Source organism: Rhodnius prolixus, unplaced genomic scaffold, assembly GCF_049639745.1.
Source record: "Rhodnius prolixus isolate KJV_2025 unplaced genomic scaffold, Rpr scaffold_1, whole genome shotgun sequence".
Taxonomy (NCBI): domain Eukaryota; kingdom Metazoa; phylum Arthropoda; class Insecta; order Hemiptera; family Reduviidae; genus Rhodnius; species Rhodnius prolixus.
The window spans coordinates 4,149,561-4,176,794 of record NW_027411581.1 but is presented as its reverse complement, the minus strand read 5'-3'; the positions used below and the strand labels follow the sequence as shown (position 1 = coordinate 4,176,794).

The 27,234-nt window shown below is 35.5% G+C and overlaps 1 protein-coding gene across 2 annotated transcripts in view; it reads right to left on the bottom strand.

Annotated features, from left to right (window-relative positions):
• LOC141452747 (uncharacterized) overlaps positions 1-27,234 on the bottom strand; it is a 244,474-nt gene that overhangs the window by 186,421 nt on the left and 30,819 nt on the right. For both annotated transcript variants that reach the window (XM_074125147.1, XM_074125150.1), the window contains one exon: positions 18,684-18,840. In XM_074125147.1, the coding sequence (XP_073981248.1) occupies positions 18,684-18,840 (157 nt within the window). Of the gene's footprint in view, positions 1-18,683; positions 18,841-27,234 lie in introns of those variants that run through there.

Genomic DNA, 27,234 nt, shown 5'->3' with positions numbered 1-27,234 from the left:
GGAAAACATGAACGCATTACTTCCCTTTACTAGTCCTAGGGGAAAGTAAGAAAATTAGATTCGCATTTTTTAGGTTCCTACGTGTACATGTATCGCATCATTTTTCATGTGGAATCCATCATTGCTTCAGAAATTATAATATGAGAAATTTACAGTAAAGTATGTTTGCTAGTCGCTACTGTAACCGAGCGGTTAGAGGCTAGACCCACAATGCTAAGATGTATTGCGGTACTAGGCTATATTCCCAGTCTATACCTTTAATGGGTAATATGAGAAATTTACAGTAAAGTATGTTTGCTAGTCGCTACTGTAACCGAGCGGTTAGAGGCTAGCCCCGCAATGCTAAGATGTATTGCGGTACTAGGCTATATTCCCAGTCTATACCTTTAATGGTTAATATGAGAAATTTACAGTAAAGTATGTTTGCTAGTCGCTACTGTAACCGAGCGGTTAGAGGCTAGACCCGCAATGCTAAGATGTATTGCGGTACTAGGCTATATTCCCAGTCTATACCTTTAATGGTTAATATGAGAAATTTTGCAGTAAAGTATGTTTGCTAGTCGCCACCGTCCACGACACCTAATTTGGTAGATGGATGTAAAACCTGCCTGAAAAAATAGGCTTTTACTTTACTTTACTTTTTTTTAAAATAAATATATGAGATAGTAAAAGATTAAAAGTTACGTCATTGGGAAAAACAACGTTTTTTCTAAAGACAAATGTTTAATTCATTGGATTATGTTTTCCGTTTTGTCTTCCAAAACTCTGAACCCAGAAAAATTTATCATATTGAACGAAAAATTATGCTGAAAATAATTTAATTTATTTATTTTTCGGCGATTTGTTTGTCTGTTCCAAGCTGTTAATCTGTGATTTCCATATTCAGTAATAATACTAGACTAAATATTTACTACTATGCCCTAAAAGATATTAGTTTGATGGACAGAAAGATGTAAAAAAGATGATGCTGTTATTTAATACATATAAATGAGTGAGATTAAAAGATCTAAGATGAAATAGTTGCAATACATTAACTCCAGTGGCACAGCTTCTCATGAGGTGAAAAGTGAAAAGGCTGAGTAAAGTGTAACTGTATTTATTAGAAATGCGAGCGATTTATTGGCGTTATCACTTGAAAACAGAAATCTTTTTGGTAAACAGAAACCAAAAAAATTAAAATAAAAAACTGCCACAAAAATTGGCTTCAAAAGGCAAAAATAAAAAACTGCTTTGAATAAACTTAAAGACAACTAACAAGTGGTTAATTTGGGTCAAGATTTCAAGAAGAGATTGTCCCCAGGGGATTTCAGGAATGTCCCATCAAAATTTCTTTGTCTAGGAAAAATTTATAAAAGTCCACAAATATTCAGTAAAAATTCATAGTTGGAGAATTTTGAGAAATTTAGTAAAAGAAAGTATAGTGATCGCCCACGCTTCTTTTGTTTTATTATTACATTATAATATATTAATTTCCAGTACTTACATTACAAGGGACTATCATTTTGCTATTAAGGTAGAAATAGTACAGCTATTTACCTGAAACAAATAAATATGCCATAGAATAAAGGATTCTTCGGGATACAAGGATAGAAATGGTCCTTAAACGTAGTTCTACTTCCTAATTAGAAAAATGGATTACGGACCCAACAGTCTATGTTCCTAGAGTATATCCAGGGTGCTTGGTTCGCATAACCTAGGAAAGCTATCCTAAGAACAACTGTTGGAAAGTTGGGTAGCTCTGAATAAATATGGTTACTCCTTGGTTTCTCTGGAGAGCCACCTAGGTGGTTACCACCTAGAATCCTCTTCGGAAGCGTTTTTCCAGTGCATTTATAAAGGACAATAAGAGAAGGGAATGAGTTGGCTGCAAGGAGCGGTTATCCTAACTGCCGTAGTAATTCTGCTCCTAGAACTTCCCCTAAAGTAAATTGTTTCATAAGATAGGCGGTCTTGGTGGTCCCAGGGTTCCATCTGGAACTAGTAGGGTGCACAATTAACCTCTCTTTAAAAGTAAGGTAGGACAGTTGAATAAGGGTTGATCGTCAAAAAGTGCACGAAAAAGTGTAACGTTCAAAAACACCCAACTTTGACAATTTTTTTTCTCTATTTCTATAAATGTTAAAATTCCCAAATTTTCTATATAATATAGGGCAAATCCTGCATTATAACAGTAATTTTTCGCAACAATTCAGATCAATTATAAGTGACAACATACTTGTTTAAACTTGTTTAAATCAAAGAATCAAAGGCATATAGCAAAAATACTTTGTAAGTTTTATCATCAAGTCCCATCTAGCCAAAGTTTAGCTTGTATACTAAAAAACTGTAGTTACAAACAGTAGTAATACCGCTGCAGTGTTCAATAAGCATGCAAGCAAATTGTATGCACAAGTTTTTGATTTAATAGTCCAGATTTGTAATTATTGTTCCGCAAGCAACTAAACGAGCAGACGAGAGTCTCTAACATGTAATCGCCTATAATTATTAGTGAACAAAGTTAAAATGGCGATTTCATGATCACGATAATTAACGATCGCGTTTTAATCAGACATTAAATGTACATACCAGACAAAGGTATATTCTTCATACATAAATTCTTATCTAGTTTAAAGGATGAAATTTTAGTAAATAGTTTGCTAAAGGGCTATATTTGTTATTTATTATTCACTTTAACGTGTTGATGAAAATAATATAAGCTAGGACAGCGGTTGGCAACCTGCGGCTCTTTTATCCAAATTGTGTGGCTCTTCAGCCTGTCCAAAATAAATTGTATATTTCAATTTTATTGAAACAAATGAAAATTTCATTTATTAAAGTAAAGATATTTTTTCAAAAAGAATTTTAAATGAGATGTTTGAAATTGAATAGAATTATATTAAAATACAGTACGTAATATATAGGACTGCCGCCATTTTCATTCAAACACAGTTTTAGTTATTACTTATTCGTTTATTTACTTGTTGCAATATGTGAAAATAAATATATAAAACATTTAAATGTTACTGAATATCATAAAATAATAAATAGTGAATACAAATGATCTACAGAGTTTTGTACACTATCATCCTTGCGGCTCTTGGTAAGAATTATTAAAATTATTTAAGGAGAAATGGCTCTCTACTTAAAATAGGTTGCCGGACCCCTGAGCTAGGACATTAGTAGAAACGAATGGCAAGGTATTACGCAATTAAGGGAGACGAGCAAAACCTGATCTCTAATCGGGGAAGGCAAAAGAGGTGATTCTCAGAACTTATCGGGCTGAGAAAACTTCGCTATGGGGCCTGGAGGAGCTACAGGAAGGGCAGGCAATGTAAATCTCCTAAGGAAGAAGAGTTTAACACCAATAGTGGCCATCTTTATCTGCCGATCCCTAATTAGTCCAAAGAGGCTCTCCCTGGATGGCGCTAGCGCCTCCTGAGAAGCGCTGGGAAGGATTTTTGTTTTCCAGCAACAGAGTTCCTTTTTTTTTTAGTCCTGTGAGCATCGTTAAAAAATTCAAACGTTGAAAAAATAAACCCTAGATTAGATTTCCGGTCTTGTTGCTTCCTGGATGAGCAGAAGCCTTTATTTTTCCCGCCAAATCCTTGGATCCTCTACTCTTCTGAAAGTGCCAATTGCAAAGTACATTTACGTACCGAAATTGACTGCTTATAGAGTTAAGCCAGCTTCAAACTGCCTTGGTTAATTATGATCAATTAGTTCTGCACACGTTTCTCAGATGCAATTATTCTGAATGCATTTACAAAATAATACACTAGTGGTGTAAATTTCAAGGTGTGGTTAGTTACTCGTATTTCCACTCGTACGTTAAGCCTCACCCCCACCTACATGGGAAGCCTAAGTCTACTTTCTACTATCCTGTGCAGAATTTAAAAGATTTGGTGGTAGGGGCAGGGGGTTATGTACATTGTGCATGTATAAACTGTAATAAAATCGCATTTGAATGTTAACAGAGAAAGTGGCCGTTACATAAGGTGCATAGAAATAAATAAATAACCTGAAATGAATACAATGAATCTAGGACCCCTCTGGTCAAATAGATAGTTTTTGTTCTTTATAAAAAGTTCCCTGTTGCAGTTTCTGACAACCCCGATATGGCAACACTGTACAAAAAAAAAAAAAAAAAAAAAAAGCTCATCAAGGTTGAACCGACTGAAATTAGTATCGATGACTTGATCGATTGGGCTACTTCTGGTTTTTGATTGACTATTCTTAGTGACTATACTAATCTTGTTGAAGGAGGACAAAAAAAAAATGGTATGAATACACAACACATCAGTAAAATGGAAGTCGACTGTTTACGAGTATTTAAGGAACCGAAAGTGGACTGTTTTCGAGTATATAAGGAATCAAAAAGTCGACTGTTTTCGCGTATACAGCTACCCGGAAATCGACTGTTTTCGAATATATAAGGAACCGAATGTTGACTGTTTTCGAGTTTATAAGGAACCGAAAGTTGACTGTATTCGAATATACATCTACCCGGAAATTGACTGTTTTCGAGTATATAAGGAACCGAAAGTGGACTGATTTCGAATATGTAAGGAACCGAAAGTTGACTGTTTTCGAGTATGTCTACCCCCGGAAATCGACTGTTTTCGAGTATATAAGGAACCAAAAGTCGACTGATCTCTAGTATACATCTACCCAGAAATTGACTGTTTTCAAGTATATAAGGAACCTAATGTCGACTGTTTTCGAGTTTACAGCCACCCAAAAGTTGACTGTTTTCGTGTACATAAGGAACCTAATGTTAACTGTTTTCGAGTGCACAGCTATCCGGATATCGACTGTTTTCGAGTATATGTTATAAGGAACCGAAAGTTGCCTGTTTTCGAGTTTACAGCCGACCGAAAGTTGGCTGTTTTCAAGTATACAACTACCCGGAAGTCGAATGTTTTCAAGTTATCTGTAGCCAATCACTGTCTGTTTTTAATTGAATTTGGAAATGACTTATTTTTTAAGCCTAATCCATAACTTAAGTTTTAAAAACTTTTTTGGGGAAAGAGGGCTTCTAGCATATTTCTTTTTAATACTATCCATTATTGTTGTAGTGAACATGTATTACATAGGCATAATCAAACTATCTTTTTAGTACGAACTTCAAGTTTTTAAAAAAAATAGCCTATTGAGTATTCACAACACTTTTTTTTTACTTCTACATTGTATGACGTAGTTACTACACCCACACCTTAGCTAAAAAAAGTCCCGTAGATGAAAGCCGGTGACGACTATGCTGTACAGTAACAGTTGCCATGGATACGTTGTTTGACATCCATCTACGTAACGGTTCAGTGAATCCAGTTAGGAAGTTTTTACAAGTACAATAGAGATCAATGATTTTTTTTCTTTTATCCTAGTACTTTGACGTCCATTAAAAAATAAATTAAATTATTCTCTCTTTTGTCATTAACCAATTAAAAGTTGGTTAAGTTCAAAAACATTACTAAATTTGGCCAGTTGCCTCAGATCTGTGACTAAATCAAATTTTCACACCGTAATCAAATATAATTAATTTATTCCAGGTATAATAAAATAATAAACCAGGAAGAAAGAGGTAATTATGCTAAAAATATCAACACCATAGGTAATTCTAAATATCAATTCTTGATATTTTGTTTCATTGTTTACAAAGTAAAAGAACAGGTTATAAAACACATTGAAGGTTTTGTAAATATAACCTCCAAATGTATAGTTAGTTCATTAAGTAAATTGCGCTTTCAATATATTTTTAGAAAATTTTAACGAAATCTTAATTTTAAAAAAATAAATAAATAAGTTGTAACACTCGCACGAGTTTATCACTTTACGACAGATTACGTGTTATAAACATGGGTGCTGAGACGGTTAAAAATCAAAGAGAAAAACATCTGTTTAAAGTATTACTCATAGAATCACTCATACATGTGATTCTACAATAACATAACCTAAAAAACGAACTTTTATATTTCAATTTTTGGTGGTTAACCTAAAATAACCTACTTTTTCACTTGTTTTCTTGTTATGAAGTGAGTTTATATGTTTTAGGAAGTGAAAATCTATAATAGTTTTTCCTAATTTCATTCGATTAAATTACGTAATATACATATTTTTACATTTAAATAATATATCCTAAGTAAAAAAAATAATACCGTAATTCAATTACTAAATTACTAAAAATAATGCCTGGTAGGACTTCACTTGTAAGCCGTATTATATCCTTTAATAATGACCTAATTACATGAAAGTAGGCGTAATTTATATTAAGACCTATTGAGGCCAATTCTGACAGGTAAAAAGGACTTGATTAATTATTACCAGTGCATTAACATACAAAGAACAAATAACATTGGCTGATAGATAATCTTGAATGAGTTCCAGACTATGATGGCGAGAAATATCATAGCGCTTTTTTCTCTTGATGGGGAAATACTTGTAGTCCAGATAGATTTTTCTCAAAATATTTGCTATAAATTTCTCATATTAACCATTAAAGGTATAGACTGGGAATATAGCCTAGCACCGCAATACATCTTACCTTTGCGGATCTAGCCTCTAACCGCTCGGCTATCGTGGCGACTAACAAACATACTTGGCTGCCAAATTTCTCATATTAACCATTAAAGGTATAGACTGGGAACATAGCCTAGTACCGCAATACATCTTAGATTTTGCGGGACTAGCCTCTAACCGCTCGGCTATCCGTGGCGCCTGAATTACTATTTTTCGGTTCTAAGGAGATTCCAAAGATTGGGAATTTGTTAAGAACGCAATTCTATATAAAATATAAATAGAAAATAACTTAATTTTTTAAGTTATTTCCATAAGTTATATTTGATATTTATAATAGTTTCTACTTCATAATATAGTCGGCTACACTATACTATTTCCGATTCGTTAGCTCTCTTGACCATCTGTTACGTGCAGGTGTTTAGTTTTACTTCCACAGACAGAAGGTTCCCGCCCCTATAAGTGCATCCAAGGATTCTTTGACATTGAATTATGAAATAAAATATGCGTACATTACTATGGGGAAAAACCTGAAAACTATAAACTTGAAATAAGCCGGGTAGATCTAAATCATTTCTGGAGAGGGGAATTTTAGAAGTGCAATTTTCGGGGGGGGGGGAAATCATAACAGTGGAAAATACAGGACTTTCCGGTTACCAATTTGTTTTGATTTTTCTTTAAAGATGTCATTTTACCAACATATTTAAGAGGGAGTAAAAACTGAAGGAAAATTATGCATTTCTATCACTCTATAGAAAAGCTGTGAGCGCAGGTTTACTATTTTCAATTTCCGCTAATAAAAAAGTTGTTGAAAGAAGTGAGAAACGTTCCAAAATATTTAGTTATACAAATCTCTTTCTCCAGAGAGAGAGATCCAGTTTATTGAAGGTCATACTTTCATAGTACATCGCAATAGCCTGGCTACTGGAACGGACTTAATTTATAATTGCATAAGCTCCCTCTGAACGGGTTTCTTCTTTTCCCATCGTTTCACCTGGAAACTGGTGACATCCACATTTCTCCAGCTCCATAGTCTGTACCAGTATTTGATATAATTTATGTAATTCAGTAATAAGAAGCTTTCACTAATTATAAAATAAAAATTTTATCAAGTTTATTATTAATTTAACTTTCTATTCACCATAATGTGGAATTACCTAGTGCCCTGCGGGTATCCCAGCCTAACAGCACAAACAAGTTAATATTCACACGCATTCAAATGCCCTCATCGTCGACATGAGGAAAAAAATGCACTTTAAACTGTAGCTGCTTCATTGCTGACCGATTTCTGCGTTGTTAAACAATATATGTATATAACAGTAATCAGGCGCCACGGTAGCCGAGCGGTTAGAAGTTAGACCCGCAAAGCTAAGATGTATTGCAGTACTAGGCTATATTCTCCAGTCTATACCTTTAATGGTTAATTTGAGAATTTATAGTAAAGTATGTTTGCTAGTCGCCTCCATCCAAGACACCTAATTTGGAAGTTGGAAGTAAAGCCCTGAAAAAATAGACATTTTACTCTATTATAACAGTAATCAAAAAAGGAAGGGATTGGCTTTGTGGTTAGCGTACGGGCTCCAATCCTGAGATTTTCCCTTCCATCGAGCTTCTTACATTTCGCTGCTCTGTAAAAGAACACTGTCCGGAAGCCGGCAGTTCGTTAAAAAGACTCCGGGCTGCAAAGAAGACCTCAGATTTTGGTGCGCCTTAAATTTTTTTAAAAAAATCAGATATTCTTCTGGCAATGGTATGATTCAGACTTCTGAATCTTTCTCAGATCACTGCTGAAAAACGTAAAACCTTACATTCTCTCTACATGATTAAAGCCTGAAGTTTTAGAAAACTAGTTCCAATCATGAGCTATTTATCGCTAAGCAAATCGATTAGTTAAATCACGATAAGTGGGTTAAACAAATAAAAAACAAAAATCAGCAGGTGGACACATCAGATATCTATTTTAGTTTATTAGGTGAACATGTGGGCCGAGAGAGAAAGAGAGAGTATTTCAGTGCCATCATGATAAAATAAATATACGCCTCTGCATTACTATCTGTTTGAGTGTGTATGCATTTTATCGATATTTCTTACGTCGATCTAATAACAGACAATATACAAATAGGCAGTCTAGGACATTCTTATGATGCACTTTATAAGCTAGACATGTAAATTATGTTCTCCCCTCAATCCAGGAACAACAAGAACAAGAATATCTTGAAGATTACATCAAGTTAAACATTTTTTATCTCTTCCATCTTGAGTTAGTTAATGAAGAGTGTTTAAAGAAACAATATGATGATGATGATAGATTACTGGTTTATGGTTATGAATGAATGATAAGCCAGGTATGGATCAGTGATGCTGTATTAATCATTAAGACTACACGAGATTGCAATCATTAATTAAAAGAAGAAAAAAATTGTAAGAACCCTAAAACGATTTTCCGCTTCCCTTTAAACCTATCCACATCCCTTCTTAGAATAGACTAAAACTACAAAAAGGTATTATTTTCGTACGTGAAAAGTAACCACCTTATTAATAAACTATTAAAAAAAGTAAAACCTATTTATTTAGGCAGGCTTTACCTCCAACTACCAAATCAGGTGTCGTGGACGGAGGCGACTAGCAAGCATACTTCACTGCAAATTTCTCATATTAACCATTAAAGGTATAGAATGGGAATATAGCCTAGTACCGCAATACATCTTAGCATTGCGGGTCTAACCTCTAACCGCTCGGCTACCGTGGCGCCTAGCAAACATACTTTACTATAAATTTCTCATATTAACCATTAAAGGTATAGACTGGGAATATAGCCTAGTACCGCAATACATCTTAGCTTTGCGGGTCTAGCCTCTAACCACTCGGCTACCGTGGCGCCTTCTTTTTGGGTACTATTTTTCGCTATATTAAAAAAGAAGAAGAAGATTTTACTAACATTGAATCATATGCATCCGGTCTAAAAATCTAAAAATTCGACACAATCTCAATATTCATCTTTCTGAGTTGTTAACATATAATGGCGCCATTAATTAATCGTATCCTGTCTGAGCATGAACCTGGCTTTCACTGTTTACAGTGTAATTAAAAAACATTAAAAGAAGATTCATAATTGCTTATTTTCTACGCTTCCCTAATATTCAGGAAGTAATCGTAATATTTTTTTTTCGTTAATCAAGTTTTCATTTCTTATTTCACGCATTGATTTGTTACCTGTTTCTTTTTGTAAGAAGTTCATTAATCTAATAGGTGGAATAAATGTAACAAAAAATCTGATTGGAAGACGACTTTCGTTTACGATGATTCCCGAAGCTGTAACAATTTATCGCTTGAAATTCTTGTTTTACCATCAATACACGTTGAAGTGGAGGAACACATCTAAGATGCCTCCCTTGAATAAGTGGGATAGAAAAGAACAGCAAGCTTATTCTGGGCACTTGAGCATGAAGGCTGATAAAAGCTAATGAATTGGCTAAAATGGGTTTCAACCCTTTGTAAGCGCTGAATCCGTGATGCCCTCCAGTAAGCTATTGGGCTGCCAGAATCAAAAGAATATCTGATCTTGCAAACTCAATCACGATCACGTTGAAGAGATTTCTACAGGAGGTGAACTCCTCTAGACCGTTAAATTAAGCAAGAAAGAATTTTAAAGGAACTTAGCGGCGTGAATACCGGATATGCACTTCCACCTAAAAAGATAACTTGATCATAACTACTAAGAAAAAGTAATAAAAAAAAGTATATCATCACAAAAACCAAATCACATTCCTGAAAACAAGACGAACAAACAAACCAACTATTTATCTAATCACGGCATGATTAATGTTTTCAACTTATAAGAGAACTATGAAAACAATTAAATGACCTTGAAAACTGTAAAAGTTCTCACCACGTAACGGGGCTTTTTTAAACTATTTTTCTTTAATTAACCTATTCTGTATTAGAATACTAAAAAAAAAATATATACACTATATCTTTTTGTAGAATAATCTAAAAATATAATGAGAACTAATTCAAGGTTGAATTAGTTATTAATCACGCATCAACGGAATGTTTGAGTAAGGCAGCTTCGGATTTTGAAGCTATTGTACATGTCACGGAGGGTATTGTTCAATTAGGTAAAGTAAATGCCTATTTTTTCAGGCGTGCTTTACGTCCAACTACCAAATTGGGTGTCGTGGACGGAGACGACTAGCAAACATACTTTATTATAAATTTCTCATATTAACCATTAAAGGTAACTATAGACTGGGAATATAGCCTAGTACCGCAATACATCTTAGCATTGCGGGTCTAGCCTCTAACCGCTTGGCTATTGTGGCGACTAGCAAACATACTTTACTATAAATTTGTTATATTAACCATTAAAGGGATAGACCGGGAGTATAGCCTAGTTCCGCAATACATTTTAGCTTTGCGGGTTTAGCCCCTAACCGCTCAGCTATCGAGGCGTCTGCAACGTTCAATTATTGTTGGCTTTTACGGGAAGCTTGAATTTGTGCACCAAGTTTATTCTTCGTTTGGATTCCGTTTCCATCTGATTGGGTGCCCTAATTTTTACCATTCTATTAATATCTACTTTAGAATGACCTAAGCAGAATAAAAGCAGATAGCAACTAGCTCTGCCTGAAAGACTGAGTTTAAGTAAAAGAAACGTAAAATAATGCCTATTATTAGGCAACCTTGACGTCCCACTACCGATTGGAGCGACTCTTTGCTATGATTTAAAACAAAAAATCTTAAGCTGAAACCCAGATTTGAATCGCACATCTCAGAACGAGCTTGGCTTAGCAGATCCGCACCTCTAACTGCTCGGCTAACTTAGATGGTTTGTTTATCTAACCTTAATGGGCTACTCTAATCCATGGATTAGCCGCTTCATACCACCCCTTAAAAAAAAAAAATATCGCTATTTTACTTCATTAAGACTTGGAAAAGTTAAAGTTCACCAATCAGCAAGAAACAAAGTTACCAAACAAGTATCAAATATGCTTTTGAAAGAATTAAGAACTTTCAAGATCGAAAGCAGGAGCAAAGAAAAAGAGCCAACTTGCGAAGGAAGTGACCACAACCAGCAGAGTTGGAAAATAAGCTAACTTTACTCTCAGAGCTTTTACCTGTGAGTAAATAATACAGAACCACAAAATGAAGAGAAAGCTGAACTTTTAAGATGCTCACAAATATTAAATATTTACTGAAACTCAGTATTTTTTTTTTATTTTCTCTTAAAACTGAGAATTGTGAGTGTGGGGGTTTTTCTATTTTCACTTTTCCACTGGAAATATATGATTTGTTATTTCACAGAATTTTACAGCTTTACCTTCCTACGCGATATTATTTTCTTTGGGAAATATTTCAATGTTTCAAGTTTTCCTTTTACACGAAAAACATTTTTTTTTTACAGGGATCTTCAACCATTGCCGTATCAAAAATCTGTTTAAACGGAAAAACAGTATTTAGCATTATAAGTTTTAGTTCTACCTATAAAGTAAAGTAATCGCCTATTTTTTCAGGCGGGGCTTAACGTCCAACTACCAATTAGGTGTCGTGGACGGAGGCGGCTAGCAAACTGTAAATTTCTCATATTAACCATTAAAGGTATAGACTGGGAATGTAGCCTAGTACCGCAATACATCTTAGCATTGCGGGTCTAGCCTCTAACCGCTCGACTATAGTGGCGACTAGCAAACATACTTTACTATAAATTTCTCATATTAACCATTAAAGGTATAGACTGGGAATGTAGCCTAGTACCGCAATACATCTTAGCTTTGCGGGTCTAGCCTCTAACCGCTCGGCTACCGTGGCGCCTTACTTCTATCTATAAATTTTAAATGTTTTTCACATCAAAATTTGTGTCAAAAAAAAACGTAAATGCTCTCAACATTTCCGGTTGAAGTCGACAAAAAAAAAAAAGGAAGTCGAAAGAAAGGAATAGTCGAAAGTAAAATTTGCAAATTCACAATCTACAACGAATCAGTTTACATTGTACAGATTTATTTACATACGTTATCCAACTGTAACCTGTTGAACTAAAGAAGTGGGGGAAAAACTTACAATAAACAAATAAAGCGTAAGTTAGTGAATTACAAAATTGTTAAATTAAATAACGATTAATTGACGAAATAAATATTTAAAAAAAAAAGCACGAACTGTAAACATTTTCCATTATTCGTGTTATGGTCGCATAAACATAATTCTATGTTATCACTTCTTAATTTTATCTAGCTATCTTGAAAAAAAACGCTATCATAAAATACTGTAATTAAATTAACACTTTAATAATTCATTTATTTTTTTTAATGTTCTTTAGTATCATTAAATTTAAACAGGTAATTTTATCACAACATTCTTTTTAGTTGTTAACATCAGACATTGCCTAGAACAGAATGGAGGGAGAATTTAAGTGAATGCTAGCTGGAGATGGGGCTGTGCTGTAATCCAGGAATTGCTGGAAAACCCTGGGACGAATGCAGTAATAGATGCGATCTGGGAATCAGGAACAAAGAAATAGGCTGGAAAATGTATCCAATTTCCCAGCTACACCACCAGGAAAAATAACAAGTAGAACAAAAAATTTTGAAAATGTCGTTTTTAGGCTATTTTTAGCATCGTTTTTTTCAATAACTAATAAATCTGCGTAATTGCAAAAAAAAAAGAAGCCTCTTATAAACGTGGATTTGCAAAATATTTTAAAAACATTTGAGGAATTTTATCTTTCATAGAAAAAAGTGTCATATTTGGGTGTTTTTCAAGGTTACCCTTTTTCGAGCACTTTTTGACGTCAACTCTCATACAGCTGTCCTACCGGACACTTTTAATTGATTCTAATAGTTGATTTCCTTTAATAATTTTGTATTCATGAGAAATGGGCCAATCTAAAGATGTAAAGTAAAGTAACAGCCTATTTTTTTTCAGGCGGGGCTTAACCTCCAACAACAAAATTATGTGTCGTGGACGGAGGCAACTAGCAAACATACTTTACTATAAATTTCTCATATTAACCAATAAAGGTATAGACTGGGAGTATAGCCTAGTACCGCAATACATCTTAGCTTTGCGGGTCTAGCCTCTAACCGCTCGGCTACCGTGGCGCCCCAAAATCTAAAGATGTAATAACGTACTCATCATGGCACCTAACCGGGGGTTTTCAATGGTGATCTATCCTGGACAATGTCTGACATAGTACTCCTGGTATAAAGTTACGTTTTAAGTGATTTGTTCAGGTCTGATCCTGTAATGAGGACAATCGTACGGGAAGTGAACTAGTTTAAGTGGTAAATTACCCTGTACCTCATTACATTGATCAAGCATTCAATTATAATTACATACGACTACATTTCCGCGAACATGACATTTTTACTAATTAATTAACACATAGAAGTGTTTGTACTGATGAAGTAGACTACATCTGATTCTTACAGCATCTAAACCTCTTCTTAATAAGTGTCAACATCAGAGAACGAGTCACCATCAATAGTAAATCTAATTTCAGCAAAAACATTTAACAATACGAAAGTATACAAAAGTCAAAAGCATAGTAATGCATAGGGCTTTACTTTCAACTACCAAATTAAGTATCGAGGACGAAGCCGGCTAGTAAACATACTTCACTATAAATTTCTCATATTAACCATTAAAGGTATAGACTGGGAATATAGCCTAGTACCGCAATACATCTTAGCTTTGCGGGTGTAGCCTCTAACCGCTCGGCTATCGTGGCGACTAGCAAACATACTTTACTGCTAAATTTCTCCTATTAACCATTAAAGGTATAGACTGGGAATATAGCCTAGTACCGCAATACATCTTAGCTTTGCGGGTATAGCCTCTAACTGCTCCGGCTATCGTGGCGCCTAGCAGTATTTCATAAAGAATTTATTTAAAAATGGACATGAAACTATTTCTTTTATTTTTTTCGAACAGTAAGGATTGTCCCGAGGGAACATATACCTCTTTATAATTCAAAACTTTTACTTTGTAATACCACATAAATTAGATATTGGTCCCAGACCTCCAGACAAAAAATTTGAATAGAGAAAGATAATTGTATTGGTAGAGTAATTCGAGTAACTACCACGTAGCACAGCACTTGTGTCTAGAAACTACTTGTCCTATAGCATTAGATTTAAATTAAAATTTTGCGATCATGTTGCTCATTTTAATAATAATTATACCTAAAATAATTCTTGTTTTGTTTACAAGTTTTCAAATTGCTGATCTTATTGAAAATTTCACTACAATTACCTTGACTGCGTTATGGAATATATTTACCAATTGTTTTGCTGGCTTTATCTAATTTAGTGAAAGGTATGTAAATTTTGGGCGGTTCAGATTTCAATATATCTGCAGAAATCTTTATTATTTTTTTTTGTTAATTTTGGTAAAAATTACTGGAATTATTTGGAAATCATGTGAAAACTGTGAGTTGCGCACACTCACACGACTTTCTGGAACTCCCAATCACCGAACAGTATTCTCTCCTTGCAGACAAGACTATTACTGGACAGTGAGTTTTGGAAATCATGTGAAAACTGTGAGTTGCGCACACTCACACGACTTTCTGGAACTCCCAATCACCGAACAGTATTCTCTCCTTGCAGACAAGACTATTACTGGACAGTGAGTTTTGGAAATCATGTGAAAACTGTGAGTTGCGCACACTCACACGACTTTCTGGAACTCCCAATCACCGAACAGTATTCTCTCCTTGCAGACAAGACTATTACTGGACAGTGAGTTTTGGAAATCATGTGAAAACTGTGAGTTGCGCACACTCACACGACTTTCTGGAACTCCCAATCACCGAACAGTATTCTCTCCTTGCAGACAAGACTATTACTGGACAGTGAGTTTTGGAAATCATGTGAAAACTGTGAGTTGCGCACACTCACACGACTTTCTGGAACTCCCAATCACCGAACAGTATTCTCTCCTTGCAGACAAGACTATTACTGGACAGTGAGTTTTGGAAATCATGTGAAAACTGTGAGTTGCGCACACTCACACGACTTTCTGGAACTCCCAATCACCGAACAGTATTCTCTCCTTGCAGACAAGACTATTACTGGACAGTGAGTTTTGGAAATCATGTGAAAACTGTGAGTTGCGCACACTCACACGACTTTCTGGAACTCCCAATCACCGAACAGTATTCTCTCCTTGCAGACAAGACTATTACTGGACAGTGAGTTTTGGAAATCATGTGAAAACTGTGAGTTGCGCACACTCACACGACTTTCTGGAACTCCCAATCACCGAACAGTATTCTCTCCTTGCAGACAAGACTATTACTGGACAGTGAGTTTTGGAAATCATGTGAAAACTGTGAGTTGCGCACACTCACACGACTTTCTGGAACTCCCAATCACCGAACAGTATTCTCTCCTTGCAGACAAGACTATTACTGGACAGTGAGTTTTGGAAATCATGTGAAAACTGTGAGTTGCGCACACTCACACGACTTTCTGGAACTCCCAATCACCGAACAGTATTCTCTCCTTGCAGACAAGACTATTACTGGACAGTGAGTTTTGGAAATCATGTGAAAACTGTGAGTTGCGCACACTCACACGACTTTCTGGAACTCCCAATCACCGAACAGTATTCTCTCCTTGCAGACAAGACTATTACTGGACAGTGAGTTTTGGAAATCATGTGAAAACTGTGAGTTGCGCACACTCACACGACTTTCTGGAACTCCCAATCACCGAACAGTATTCTCTCCTTGCAGACAAGACTATTACTGGACAGTGAGTTTTAAGTAGCTCGTGAGAAGAGGAAATCTAAGAGCTAGCAGCTGTATTTGGACCCAGAATCTCACTTTCACAGCCAAGCTTGTATTACCTTCACCCACCTCTTAGTTCTATACTTAAATTTCTTAAAGTACAGCTGTTTGATTAGAAAAAAAAAAAAATTGCAAGTTTAAAATGTGACAAATGGATTTTCATTTCGCTGGAAGTGTTGTAAACAAAAAAATCTTAGTATTCCCCATAAAGACATTTACAAAGTTTTTTTCAAGACAATCTACCAATTGTGATTTACTCGTAAACGAACCTTTCTATGGTCACTGAGTGGCCTTCATCAGATATTCCAGCCACTCTGAAAGAGGGGATAGAAGAAAGACAGGTTTAGTTGTAATAAAGTTTAGTTTGACGGCTAGAAAACATAATGTCGGATTATTTTTTTCTTCCAAATATTTTTTTATCCATTTTATAAAAAAAAAAAAAACGTGATAAAACTTATAAAACACATGACAAAATCTAAACTAATAATGGCCATAAAGATATCTTTAAAGAAAACAAAGACAAACATAATGTAAACAAAAATTAGATTAAGGACATTTTGCTACCAAAAAAAAATACAAGCAGTTTATACATATATTCTCTGCCATCATTATCTAAGACTTTTGTTAGCATTCATCTTACCCTCATTTTGGTGGTGGTGGTGGTGGTGGGGGAGATTTAGCGATCCTACAGTTACTTAAACTATAGATTCAGGACATGTCTACCGGAAATTTCAAAAACAATTTTTTCTTTTACTTCCTCTTACTCTACTGAATTAATGAAACAGGCGCCCGAAAAAAAAAGATGAACGGAACTCAAAAGTGTCCAACCTGTCGTTGTTTGAAGAAAATTCGTGAATTAAAAAGCTCGAAAATACAGAAAGCCTAGAGATGTTGGATTTATCTTTTCAGGCAATATTCTAGGAAATGGCTTAAATGGTCCTGTTTCCGTTGTAGTAAATATGATTGTAAGAGCTGATCATTTCTAATGTTAGTGAGGGAGAGCGAGCACCTTGCAGAGCACCATGTATATTTACAAAAGCATCCCTTAAATTTTCCAGATAGATCCAAAAAGCTTAACGTCACTTAATATTGCCCAAAATTAAGTGCCTTAAAAGTTTTTAGTCTATGCAAATTCCATCAACGTGGATTAGATGAGGAGATGTGCTCGTGGTGTGACACATCGTGAGAGAAGGATGGCGCCTGGGTGCTTCTACTCTCTCTCTCTCTCTCTTGTGGTTTAACCAGGTGTGGCTGTAATGGTGGATGTTGCCTTTGTCTTTCTGATGGAGTTTTAATATTGTTAGTGTCTGTTCTGTTGGTTATTATTCAGTGAGGAACGGGGAACTAGAAGACCAAAGGTTTTATACAATTAAAGCTTGAACATTCAAAATACTTTAGACTTTAAACATACTCAATTCATATTCACATGACAGCCATGATAGCCGAGCGGTTAGAGGCTAGTCCCGCAATGCTAAGATGTATTGCGGTGCTAGGCTATATTCCCCAGTCTATACCTTTAATGGTTAATATGACAAATTTATAGTAAAGTATGTTTGCTAGTCGCCACGATAGCCGAGCGGTTAGAGGCTAGGCCCGCAATGCTAAGATGTATTGCGGTACTAGGCTATATTCCCAGTCTATACCTTTAATGGTTAATATGAGAAATTTATAGTAAAGTATGTTTACTAGTCGCCTCCGTCCACGACACCTAATTTGGTAGTTGGACGTAAAGTTAGCCTGAGAAAATAGACAGTTACTACTCACATGACATAATTTGTAAAAACTATAAATTACTAATGTTGGTTATAACTGGAACTCCTCCTGGTGGGACTAAATCGAAGTTCATGTTCAGCTTCTAGTGATTCTATCGCTTTTGAGGCAATTTCTTCGCTCACCACATCCATTCAAGCTCAGACGTTTTATTCCCCTGATAATACCGGGAACCTCAAAAAGGTTTTTTTCCGGTAAAACTAAACATAATTGGGAAGAGGGAGTAAAGAAAATTATTAAAACCTTAATTAAGTTGCGAGGAATATCAAGTGTTCCACCCCAAAGTATGAATATTATTATGCCAGTCTGATTTGAATACATTTCGCGATTGGTTCTTAGTTATTTGTGCGACTGTATTTATTGGCGTGTTCGTATTTATTTGTATGAGTACTTTAGGATTAGACTCGTAAAAGCAAGGACCGGTCTGACGTCACAATCATGGCTGTATAATGGTAGTTTATTCATAAAAGCTCTTACTGTTAACTAACCCAAAACAGCTGGACTATAACTATTTAGCCCCCACTACAAAGAGAAGATATTTTACCCTGTCCATAGAGATGTGAGGATATACTTTGAAACTTTTTATAGGCTGAATAGATAAATAGATAATTTAATAATATTAAAAAAAACAACCTACCTGAATTCAGAAAATCCTGCTGAAATAGAGCTTCATGAAGCTGTGATGGCTGTTGGTAACCATAAGCTGGTAACCAATGGTTACTTCCAGCATCTAATTTTTCTGTCCATTCTGTGAACGCTATATCTAAATCTTCTTGTGGCAGTTCCATCTCCATCTTTAAAAAATAAAAAAACATTATTTTTAGACTGACCAAAGTACTTTTGGTAAATTTTCATTATATAACCCTGCTGTAAAATAGCTGTTAGCCTAGATATGCTCTTAATCTGTAATCTGGTAATAATTGTTTACATGAATAAAGATTACGGAATTGCATTGTTATGGTCTTTATCGGAGATCTCTAGACTTTTGTTTTTGTTTTTTGTATTGCAACAGAAAAGCTTGCTTTTTGGTCCAAGACATCTTTGTTATATCATTGTTTATGGTTGCTGGCATTGTTCTTCTTAAACAAGAGCTCACCCGGAAACCCGGTCGCTCGTAGGGAACTACTTCCTTCATGTGATAAACATTGTAGACCCTTAGCTCTCAGCCATCTCCCCAAAACATTTCCTATCTGGGCAACACTATCCCTTATCCACTATCTCTTCAATCCCCCAACAGAACCCAGGGATTGCTAAGTACTCTCTGGTCCGTGAAGAAATCAGTTAGTATGATTGGTCTAATTTTGTTCCAAAAAGAGACTAAGCCTCAGACCAATGCTGGTTTTTGCTGCTCTTTGATGCGATTAAGAATCTTTCCCTTTTGATTCCACTTCCGCCAGGTTTTGTAGCACTTTACTGTCAACTGTCAGTTCACCGCAATTTAGATCTTGTTCGGTCCACTATCTCTTCTTCGTACAGCATTTTGAGGCAACCCTCAGTCTCGGACATTCTGACTACTTCCAAGCCCTAACACCTTTGTTACCATCACCTTCTTGGAATAGTGGCACCAAAACCCTGGTTAACCCCCTTTGTCTCTCCAAGTCTTGGATACGTCCTATTGTTCTCAAAGAGATCTTTTCAAATGCATGGCAAAACTCTACAGTTCTCCTCCTTCTTCTAATTAAGCTGCAGCAGAAGAGTTGCTTTTTCCACAAATAAAGGGATTCATGCCCTATAAGTTTTGGTGCCTCAACTTTCCAGGAAAGATCCTGGAATTCCCGAAAAGATTCGGGGAAAGGGAAAGAGAGAGCAATATCAAAGAATATCTTTCCGCCCTAATTTTGGCGCGATCGCAATATTTCTAAACCACGCTTTAACAAACGCCATTATAGGAAAGAAAGATTATTGCCAATCCACAATGTTGTTTGTTTTATTGTCAAGCTTTTGATCCATGGGTTTAGGTCACTTTCAGGGCTTATCAACAAATAATAAAACTAATAAATCAAAATTATGACTAAAATTCGCTTCTACATTTCATCCCCCTGGATTCAATACAAGAATCACCCAAATAAGATGAACAAAATGAAACATCATAATGGTAACGTACCTGGAACGTATGTACAAATTTCAAAACAACAATTTGTAATAAATATTACCAAATATGGGCTAGATAAGAAGTACAACTTACGTCATTTGGTGAGAAATGTGGAATAACTAAGAACTAATAAATAGTAATTTTCTATTGGAGCAAAAATAAAAAAAACTATTTGGGAGTGTTCTGTTAGCGTGGAGTTGCATAAAACATCGTGAACTATCTGTTTACACCCTAACTGTACACGTACAAAGTTAACGCCTTTGGCGCTGTGCGGTTAGGTTCGTGGTGTTAATAAAATCTTACATTATTATTATTTTATTTATTTATTTTTTTTAAAATGATTTAAGGCGCGTCAACATCTAAGGTTATTGGCGCCCGGAGCTTTTTTCAGTGCACTGCCTGCCTCCGGGCAGTGTTCTCTCGTTACAGACAACACTGTTCATCACCGGACAGTGAGCTGTAAGAAGCTCCTAGGAAGAGAAAATCTAAGGGTCAGCTGCTGGATTCGAACCCGGGACCTCCGCGTGGGAGTCCAGTACGCTAACCTCATAGCTAATACCTTCCCTATTTTTATTATTATTATTATTATTAAAGCCCCTTTACCTTAATAAATTCAATTTAGCGAACAGAAACAAAAAAAAAAGTGAATATCTCAAAAACCCAGCTGAGAACCTTTGCCGCACATGCGCAATCAGAATGCACTGCCTTCTAAATCTCTGAACTCACTGCATTGTTTTATGACGCATAATTTTTCACGTCACATTTTGTTTTTATTGAAATCTATATTAATGAAAACATAAAAATTTATTAAACAGCTGTTTTTGGGGGGGGGGCAAACTGGTTTATTGGTGGATAAAATTTAATGGTTAAAATGAAATATGTAATAAATACGATAAGGGTTAGATAGTTTTTTTTTTCGATAATGGCCAATTTTGTTTTGAAGACGAACAAGTTTTCGGGGCAACATTGGTGCCCTTCAGCCAGGAGTTTCTGAAAATGTCTTTGATAACAAAAATGTTTGGAAAAATAAGAATTATGTAGAAGGGAAAGATATTAAAAGTGCAAAGGATCCGCGGAGTGCAGTGGTGGGGATTTTGAAAAAAAAAAACAGTTAATTTGAGGGAGAGGAAAAATTCAAATTAGAAAAATATCCTCATAATTAAGGTTTGTTAATTGGATTTAGGATTCCAATACAGATGAATTCGATTAAGGGCCTTATTTGAGAGAATTCCAGGCAGACTGGGGAGGTTTACAGGATGCGAAAAAAACCTTAAAGAAGAGAGGAAAAGTTAAAAAAAATAAAAATAGAAAATTTGACGCCACGTTAGCCGAGCCGTTAGAGGCTAGACCCGCAAAGCTAAGATGTATTGCGGTACTAGGCTATATTCCCCAGTCTATACCTTTAATGGTTAATATGAGAAATTTTGCAGTAAAGTATGTTTGCTAGGCGCCACGATAGCCGAGCGGTTATAGGCTAGACCCGCACAGCTAAGATGTATTGCGGTACTAGGCTATATTCCCCAGTCTATACCTTTAATGGTTAATATGAGAAATTTTGCAGTAAAGTATGTTTGCTAGGCGCCACGATAGCCGAGCGGTTATAGGCTAGACCCGCACAGCTAAGATGTATTGCGGTACTAGGCTATATTCCCCAGTCTATACCTTTAATGGTTAATATGAGAAATTTTGCAGTAAAGTATGTTTGCTAGGCGCCACGATAGCCGAGCGGTTATAGGCTAGACCAGCACAGCTAAGATGTATTGCGGTACTAGGCTATATTCCCAGTCTATACCTTTAATGGTTAATATGAGAAATTTTGCAGTAAAGTATGTTTGCTAGGCGCCACGATAGCCGAGCGGTTATAGGCTAGACCCGCACAGCTAAGATGTATTGCGGTACTAGGCTATATTCCCCAGTCTATACCTTTAATGGTTAATATGAGAAATTTTGCAGTAAAGTATGTTTGCTAGGCGCCACGATAGCCGAGCGGTTATAGGCTAGACCAGCACAGCTGAGATGTATTGCGGTGCTAGGCTATATTCCCAGTCTATACCTTTAATGGTTATATGAGAAATTTTGCAGTAAAGTATGTTTGCTAGGCGCCACGATAGCCGAGCGGTTATAGGCTAGACCAGCACAGCTGAGATGTATTGCGGTGCTAGGCTATATTCCCAGTCTATACCTTTAATGGTTATATGAGAAATTTCGCAGTAAAGTATGTTTGCTAGGCGCCACGATAGCCGAGCGGTTATAGGCTAGACCAGCACAGCTGAGATGTATTGCGGTGCTAGGCTATATTCCCAGTCTATACCTTTAATGGTTATATGAGAAATTTCGCAGTAAAGTATGTTTGCTAGGCGCCACGATAGCCGAGCGGTTATAGGCTAGACCAGCACAGCTGAGATGTATTGCGGTACTAGGCTATATTCCCAGTCTATACCTTTAATGGTTATATGAGAAATTTCGCAGTAAAGTATGTTTGCTAGGCGCCTCTGTCCACGACACCTAATTTAGTAGTTGGAGGTAAAGCTCGCCTGAAAATATAAACATTACTTTACTTTACTAATAAAATAAAAAATTACTATTTAGCATCTTTTAAGAACAAAAAAAATGCCGAATAAAGTTATTTAAAAATGTCTATATTTCCATTGGTGATTTTATAAATTCAGGTAAACATTAGAAAGCGTGACATTTATTGAACAAAAAATAAATAAATAAATCAGAGCAAATCCAACGGCAACAACAAAAGGAAACGTCATAAAGAGAGCGTCTGATGAAGCAGAACAGACAATGGAGAAATAATTTTGGAGAAGGTACAAAGAAAAGGAAAAAAAACAAGCAAAAAAATGGAGTCAAAAAATAATTAAGTAAACAAGTGGTACAAAGCGGAAGAAGCAGGTGGAAGTGTCTGGCGGATAGTTATTCCATTTATTTGTCTTTCTCTATGTTCAGGAAGACGTGAAGAAGATATCTTAACGTAAAGAGTTAAAGAAGAGAAAGAAAGAAACAAAATGGAACAGTACAATGGCTCATTCAACAGGCTGCACAGAGAAGCCAAGAGCAAATGGGGGGAAAAACAACAAAACAAAATAAGAAAAATAAAAGTAGAAGAGGAAACGGATGTAGAATGGACCGTTAGTGACGTCACGTTGTTTGCTGTGTGTGAGAGAGACGTCATCAAAGTGATGGTTTCAGGTATACAAAGTTTAAAACACACACACTTAAATATGTAACAAATAACACAAATACACTAAGTGGGGGAGGGGTGAGTCTATTGAATGTGTGTTAGTTAGTATATTGAGGACAGTTTGAAGTCTATACTCAAGAGAAAGGAGTTTTTATGTCCAACAATCCAATCGACCTCATAGACAAACTAACAAACTCTCAACCACAGCTACAAGTTATTTCCTTTTAACTAAATAACCAATTAAGCACATAAATAGCATGGGACAAACAAATTTTACTTAATTTATACACACAGGTACATGATGCTTTGTACAACACATACACTACTGTATACGATTACACATCAATTACTTGTCTTATATGTCAGTCGCAACACCAAAAAGCATTCCCACATACCACTTAGACAACGACTACCTGTTTCTAAAACGTAACAATAATCAAGCAATCAATAAAATTGCAATTTTAAAATAAATTTCATTTTTATTATCATTCAGATTTTATATTAGTACACCAAAATGAAACTTAAGAGCACAGATGGGCAATTAGAGTAATTAGCTAGTAATTTGAGCACAATTCCAGCTTTCTAGCACAATTTTTGTAGATGTTTTAAAGTTTGGGAGTTTTGCATTTCCTACACGCGATTGTAGTACAAGTTTACCTCTACAATTGTGCACAATTCCAGCTTTCTAGCTCGATTTTTTTAGTGAACATAAGGTGTTAAAGTTTAGGAGTTTTGCATTTCCTCCTAATTTTGAATTGCTGTATCTTCCGTCCTATTGATGTAATCTCTGCGAAACTATAGGCGATTATAGTGCTCGTTTACCTCTACTATTCTGCATAATTCCAACTTTCTAGCTGAATTTTTGTAGAAGATACATGGTGTTAAAGTTTGGGAGTTTTGCATTTTCTTCATATTTCGAATAGCTGTATCTCCTGTTCTATTAGGGTAAATCCTGCAAAAACATGTACAATTATAGTACTCGTTTACCTCTACAATTATACAATTCCAGCTTTCTAGCTCGATTTTTTGTAGAAGATATAAGGTGTTAAAGTTTAGGAGTTTTGCATTTCCTCCTAATTTTGAATTGCTGAATCTCCAGCCCTATTCGTGTATTCTCTGCGATACTATAAGCGATTATAGTACTCGTTTACCTCTACAATTGTGCACAATTCTAGCTTTCTAGATCGATTTTTTGTAGAAGATATAAGGTGTTAAAGTTTGGGAGTTTTGCATTTTCTTCATATTTCGAATTGCTGTATCTCCAGCCCTATTCGTGTATTCTCTACGAAACTATAAGCGATTATAGTACTCGTTTACCTCTACAATTGTGCACAATTCTAGCTTTCTAGATCGATTTTTTGTAGAAGATATAAGGTGTTAAAGTTAGGGAGTTTTGCATTTTCTTCATATTTCGAATTGCTGAATCTCCAGCCCTATTCGTGTATTCTCTGCGAAACTATAAGCGATTATAGTACTCGTTTACCTCTACAATTGTGCACAATTCTAGCTTTCTAGATCGATTTTTTGTAGAAGATATAAGGTGTTAAAGTTAGGGAGTTTTGCATTTTCTTCATATTTCGAATTGCTGAATCTCCAGCCCTATTCGTGTATTCTCTGCGAAACTATAAGCGATTATAGTACTCGTTTACCTCTACAATTGTGCACAATTCTAGCTTTCTAGATCGATTTTTATAGGAGATATAAGGTGATAAAATTTGGTAGCTTTAGATATCTTTCAAATTTCGAATCAAAACTGTTTCCAACTGTGCCAAGTTGATGATAACCATAATTCGAATCAATAGTCAGCTTCCTGCGACTATTTTTTCCGTTTTTGGTCATTCAAACCAATTCGCAAACTGATCATTTCTGAAAACTACTTTTAGTAACCTGATAATGGCCACTTCCGGTTGCAAACTCGTTACCGGAAGGTTAACATGATAACAGTACTTTCTCTCACCATAATACTTAAGAGAAAGTGAAAAAAAAAGATAAAAAAAATCATACCCGTTATCTAAGCAATAAAAAGAACTTAAATAAAATTAACTATCTTGGTATTAACCGGAATATTCTGGCAGAACCATTAACCAAACCGGTGAACAGGTAGTGAACATCACACTGGTGGAGATCCGGTGAGTAGAGGAAACATGAAAGGAGATAGTCTCCATGGCAACGCAGACCGTTATACTAATCATTTCCAGTCTGTAGGTTCATTTTTTCTACAATAACTAGAGAACCTAATTTTTTTCTATTTGCTGGAATTAATTGTCGTCACAGACTATGTTATTGTCTTATTTCAATTTTGATGATAAATGATAGATTAATAATTATATTGGCGACTGAAGTTCTGACTTTTAGAAGAGAAAAAGAGAAATGATTATTGAATTCCGCCATATTTTTAACCAGAGGTAAAAGGAAGTAAAGCGATCGTGTAAAAATTTCAATTTCGTACTTTCACCGGAAGTTCTTTGCGAACTAAAAAAAAAAAAGAGGTTATTTTACAAAATGGACTATTTGTGCGTCTGTCTGCCTAACTGAGAAGTTTATGCTAAAAATAACGTCCATTTATCAGTCTGTGTCGGTCTGGGCGTGTATTATACGTGAAAAAACGAATAATCACTATCCATATAGCGGCAGTGTAACCCAGGCTACAGGAGTATGTAGACAACTCAAACACGCGCACAGTGTCGGTCTGTCTGTCCTGTACACACCACAGACAGTGCCAGGATGAGAGAAAGGCGGAAGTAAGATGTAAACGAGTTAAAAAGTGGGTAACAACCTATTTTTTTTTGTAATTAAATTTTTTTTTTTTTTAATCACATGCATAAAATTGTGTGAACATACTCACATGATTTCCTCTCGTTACTACAGTCAATTTTATTCAAAATCAAATTTAAAAAAAAAAAAAAAATCACATTTAACTCTCGGTAACATTAAAGTAAAAAAGTAGTAAAGTAAAGTAAAGTCTAGTTTTTCAGGCAGGCTTTACCTCCAACTACCCAATTAGGTGTCGTGGACGGAGGCGACTAGCAAACATACTTTACTGCAAATTTCTCATATTAACCATTAAAGGTATAGACTGGGAATATAGCCTAGTACCGCAATACATCTTAGCTTTGCGGGTCTAGCCTCTAACCGCTCGACTATCGTGGCGACTAGCAAACATACTTTACTGTAAATTTCTCATATTAACCATTAAAGGTATAGACTGGGAATATAGCCTAGTACCGCAACACATCTTAGCATTGTGGGTCTAGCCTCTAACCGCTCGGCTACCATGGCGCCTTCAATTATTTTAAACATTTTGTTTTCACAAAATCACTTCTTCAAACTCAGAAGTCTTTAAAAACTGATATTTCTGTGGAAAATTTGACATAATCGCAACGCTTTCCTAGCCAGAGTAAGATATAATAATGTTAAAATGAATATAATTATTTAATTTTAAAATAATGGATAACTTTATTTATGTTATTCTTGTGTTATTTATAAGGAAATTAAAATAGTAACAAATACAATTGGAAGGAAAAGAGAACAGACTAGAGGTCACAAATATCTAAGGGTGAAGGTCAACCTCCTCATTCAACGGGGAGGAACGTCTGTGAGAACCCTCTAGCGGCCATAACTAGCAACATCAAAACAGCAGCTCAAACAACTTCGTTACTTAGTCCCTTTAATTAATATTTTGTTACTTACTGAGTCAATTAAGGTTTTAATTAATTTTTAACTAATTTGTTTTTTTTTTGGAGGGGGAAATTCTCATAAATGATTTTCCCAAGTGGAAATTTAAAAAAAGGGTAACTATACATTGTTATTGTTTTAATTGTTTTGTTGTACGTTAAAATTTTTACTTGACTTACAAGTGAGATTTGCAGTAGTCACCCAAGATATTAGGTTTTACCCTTATCGCAGTTT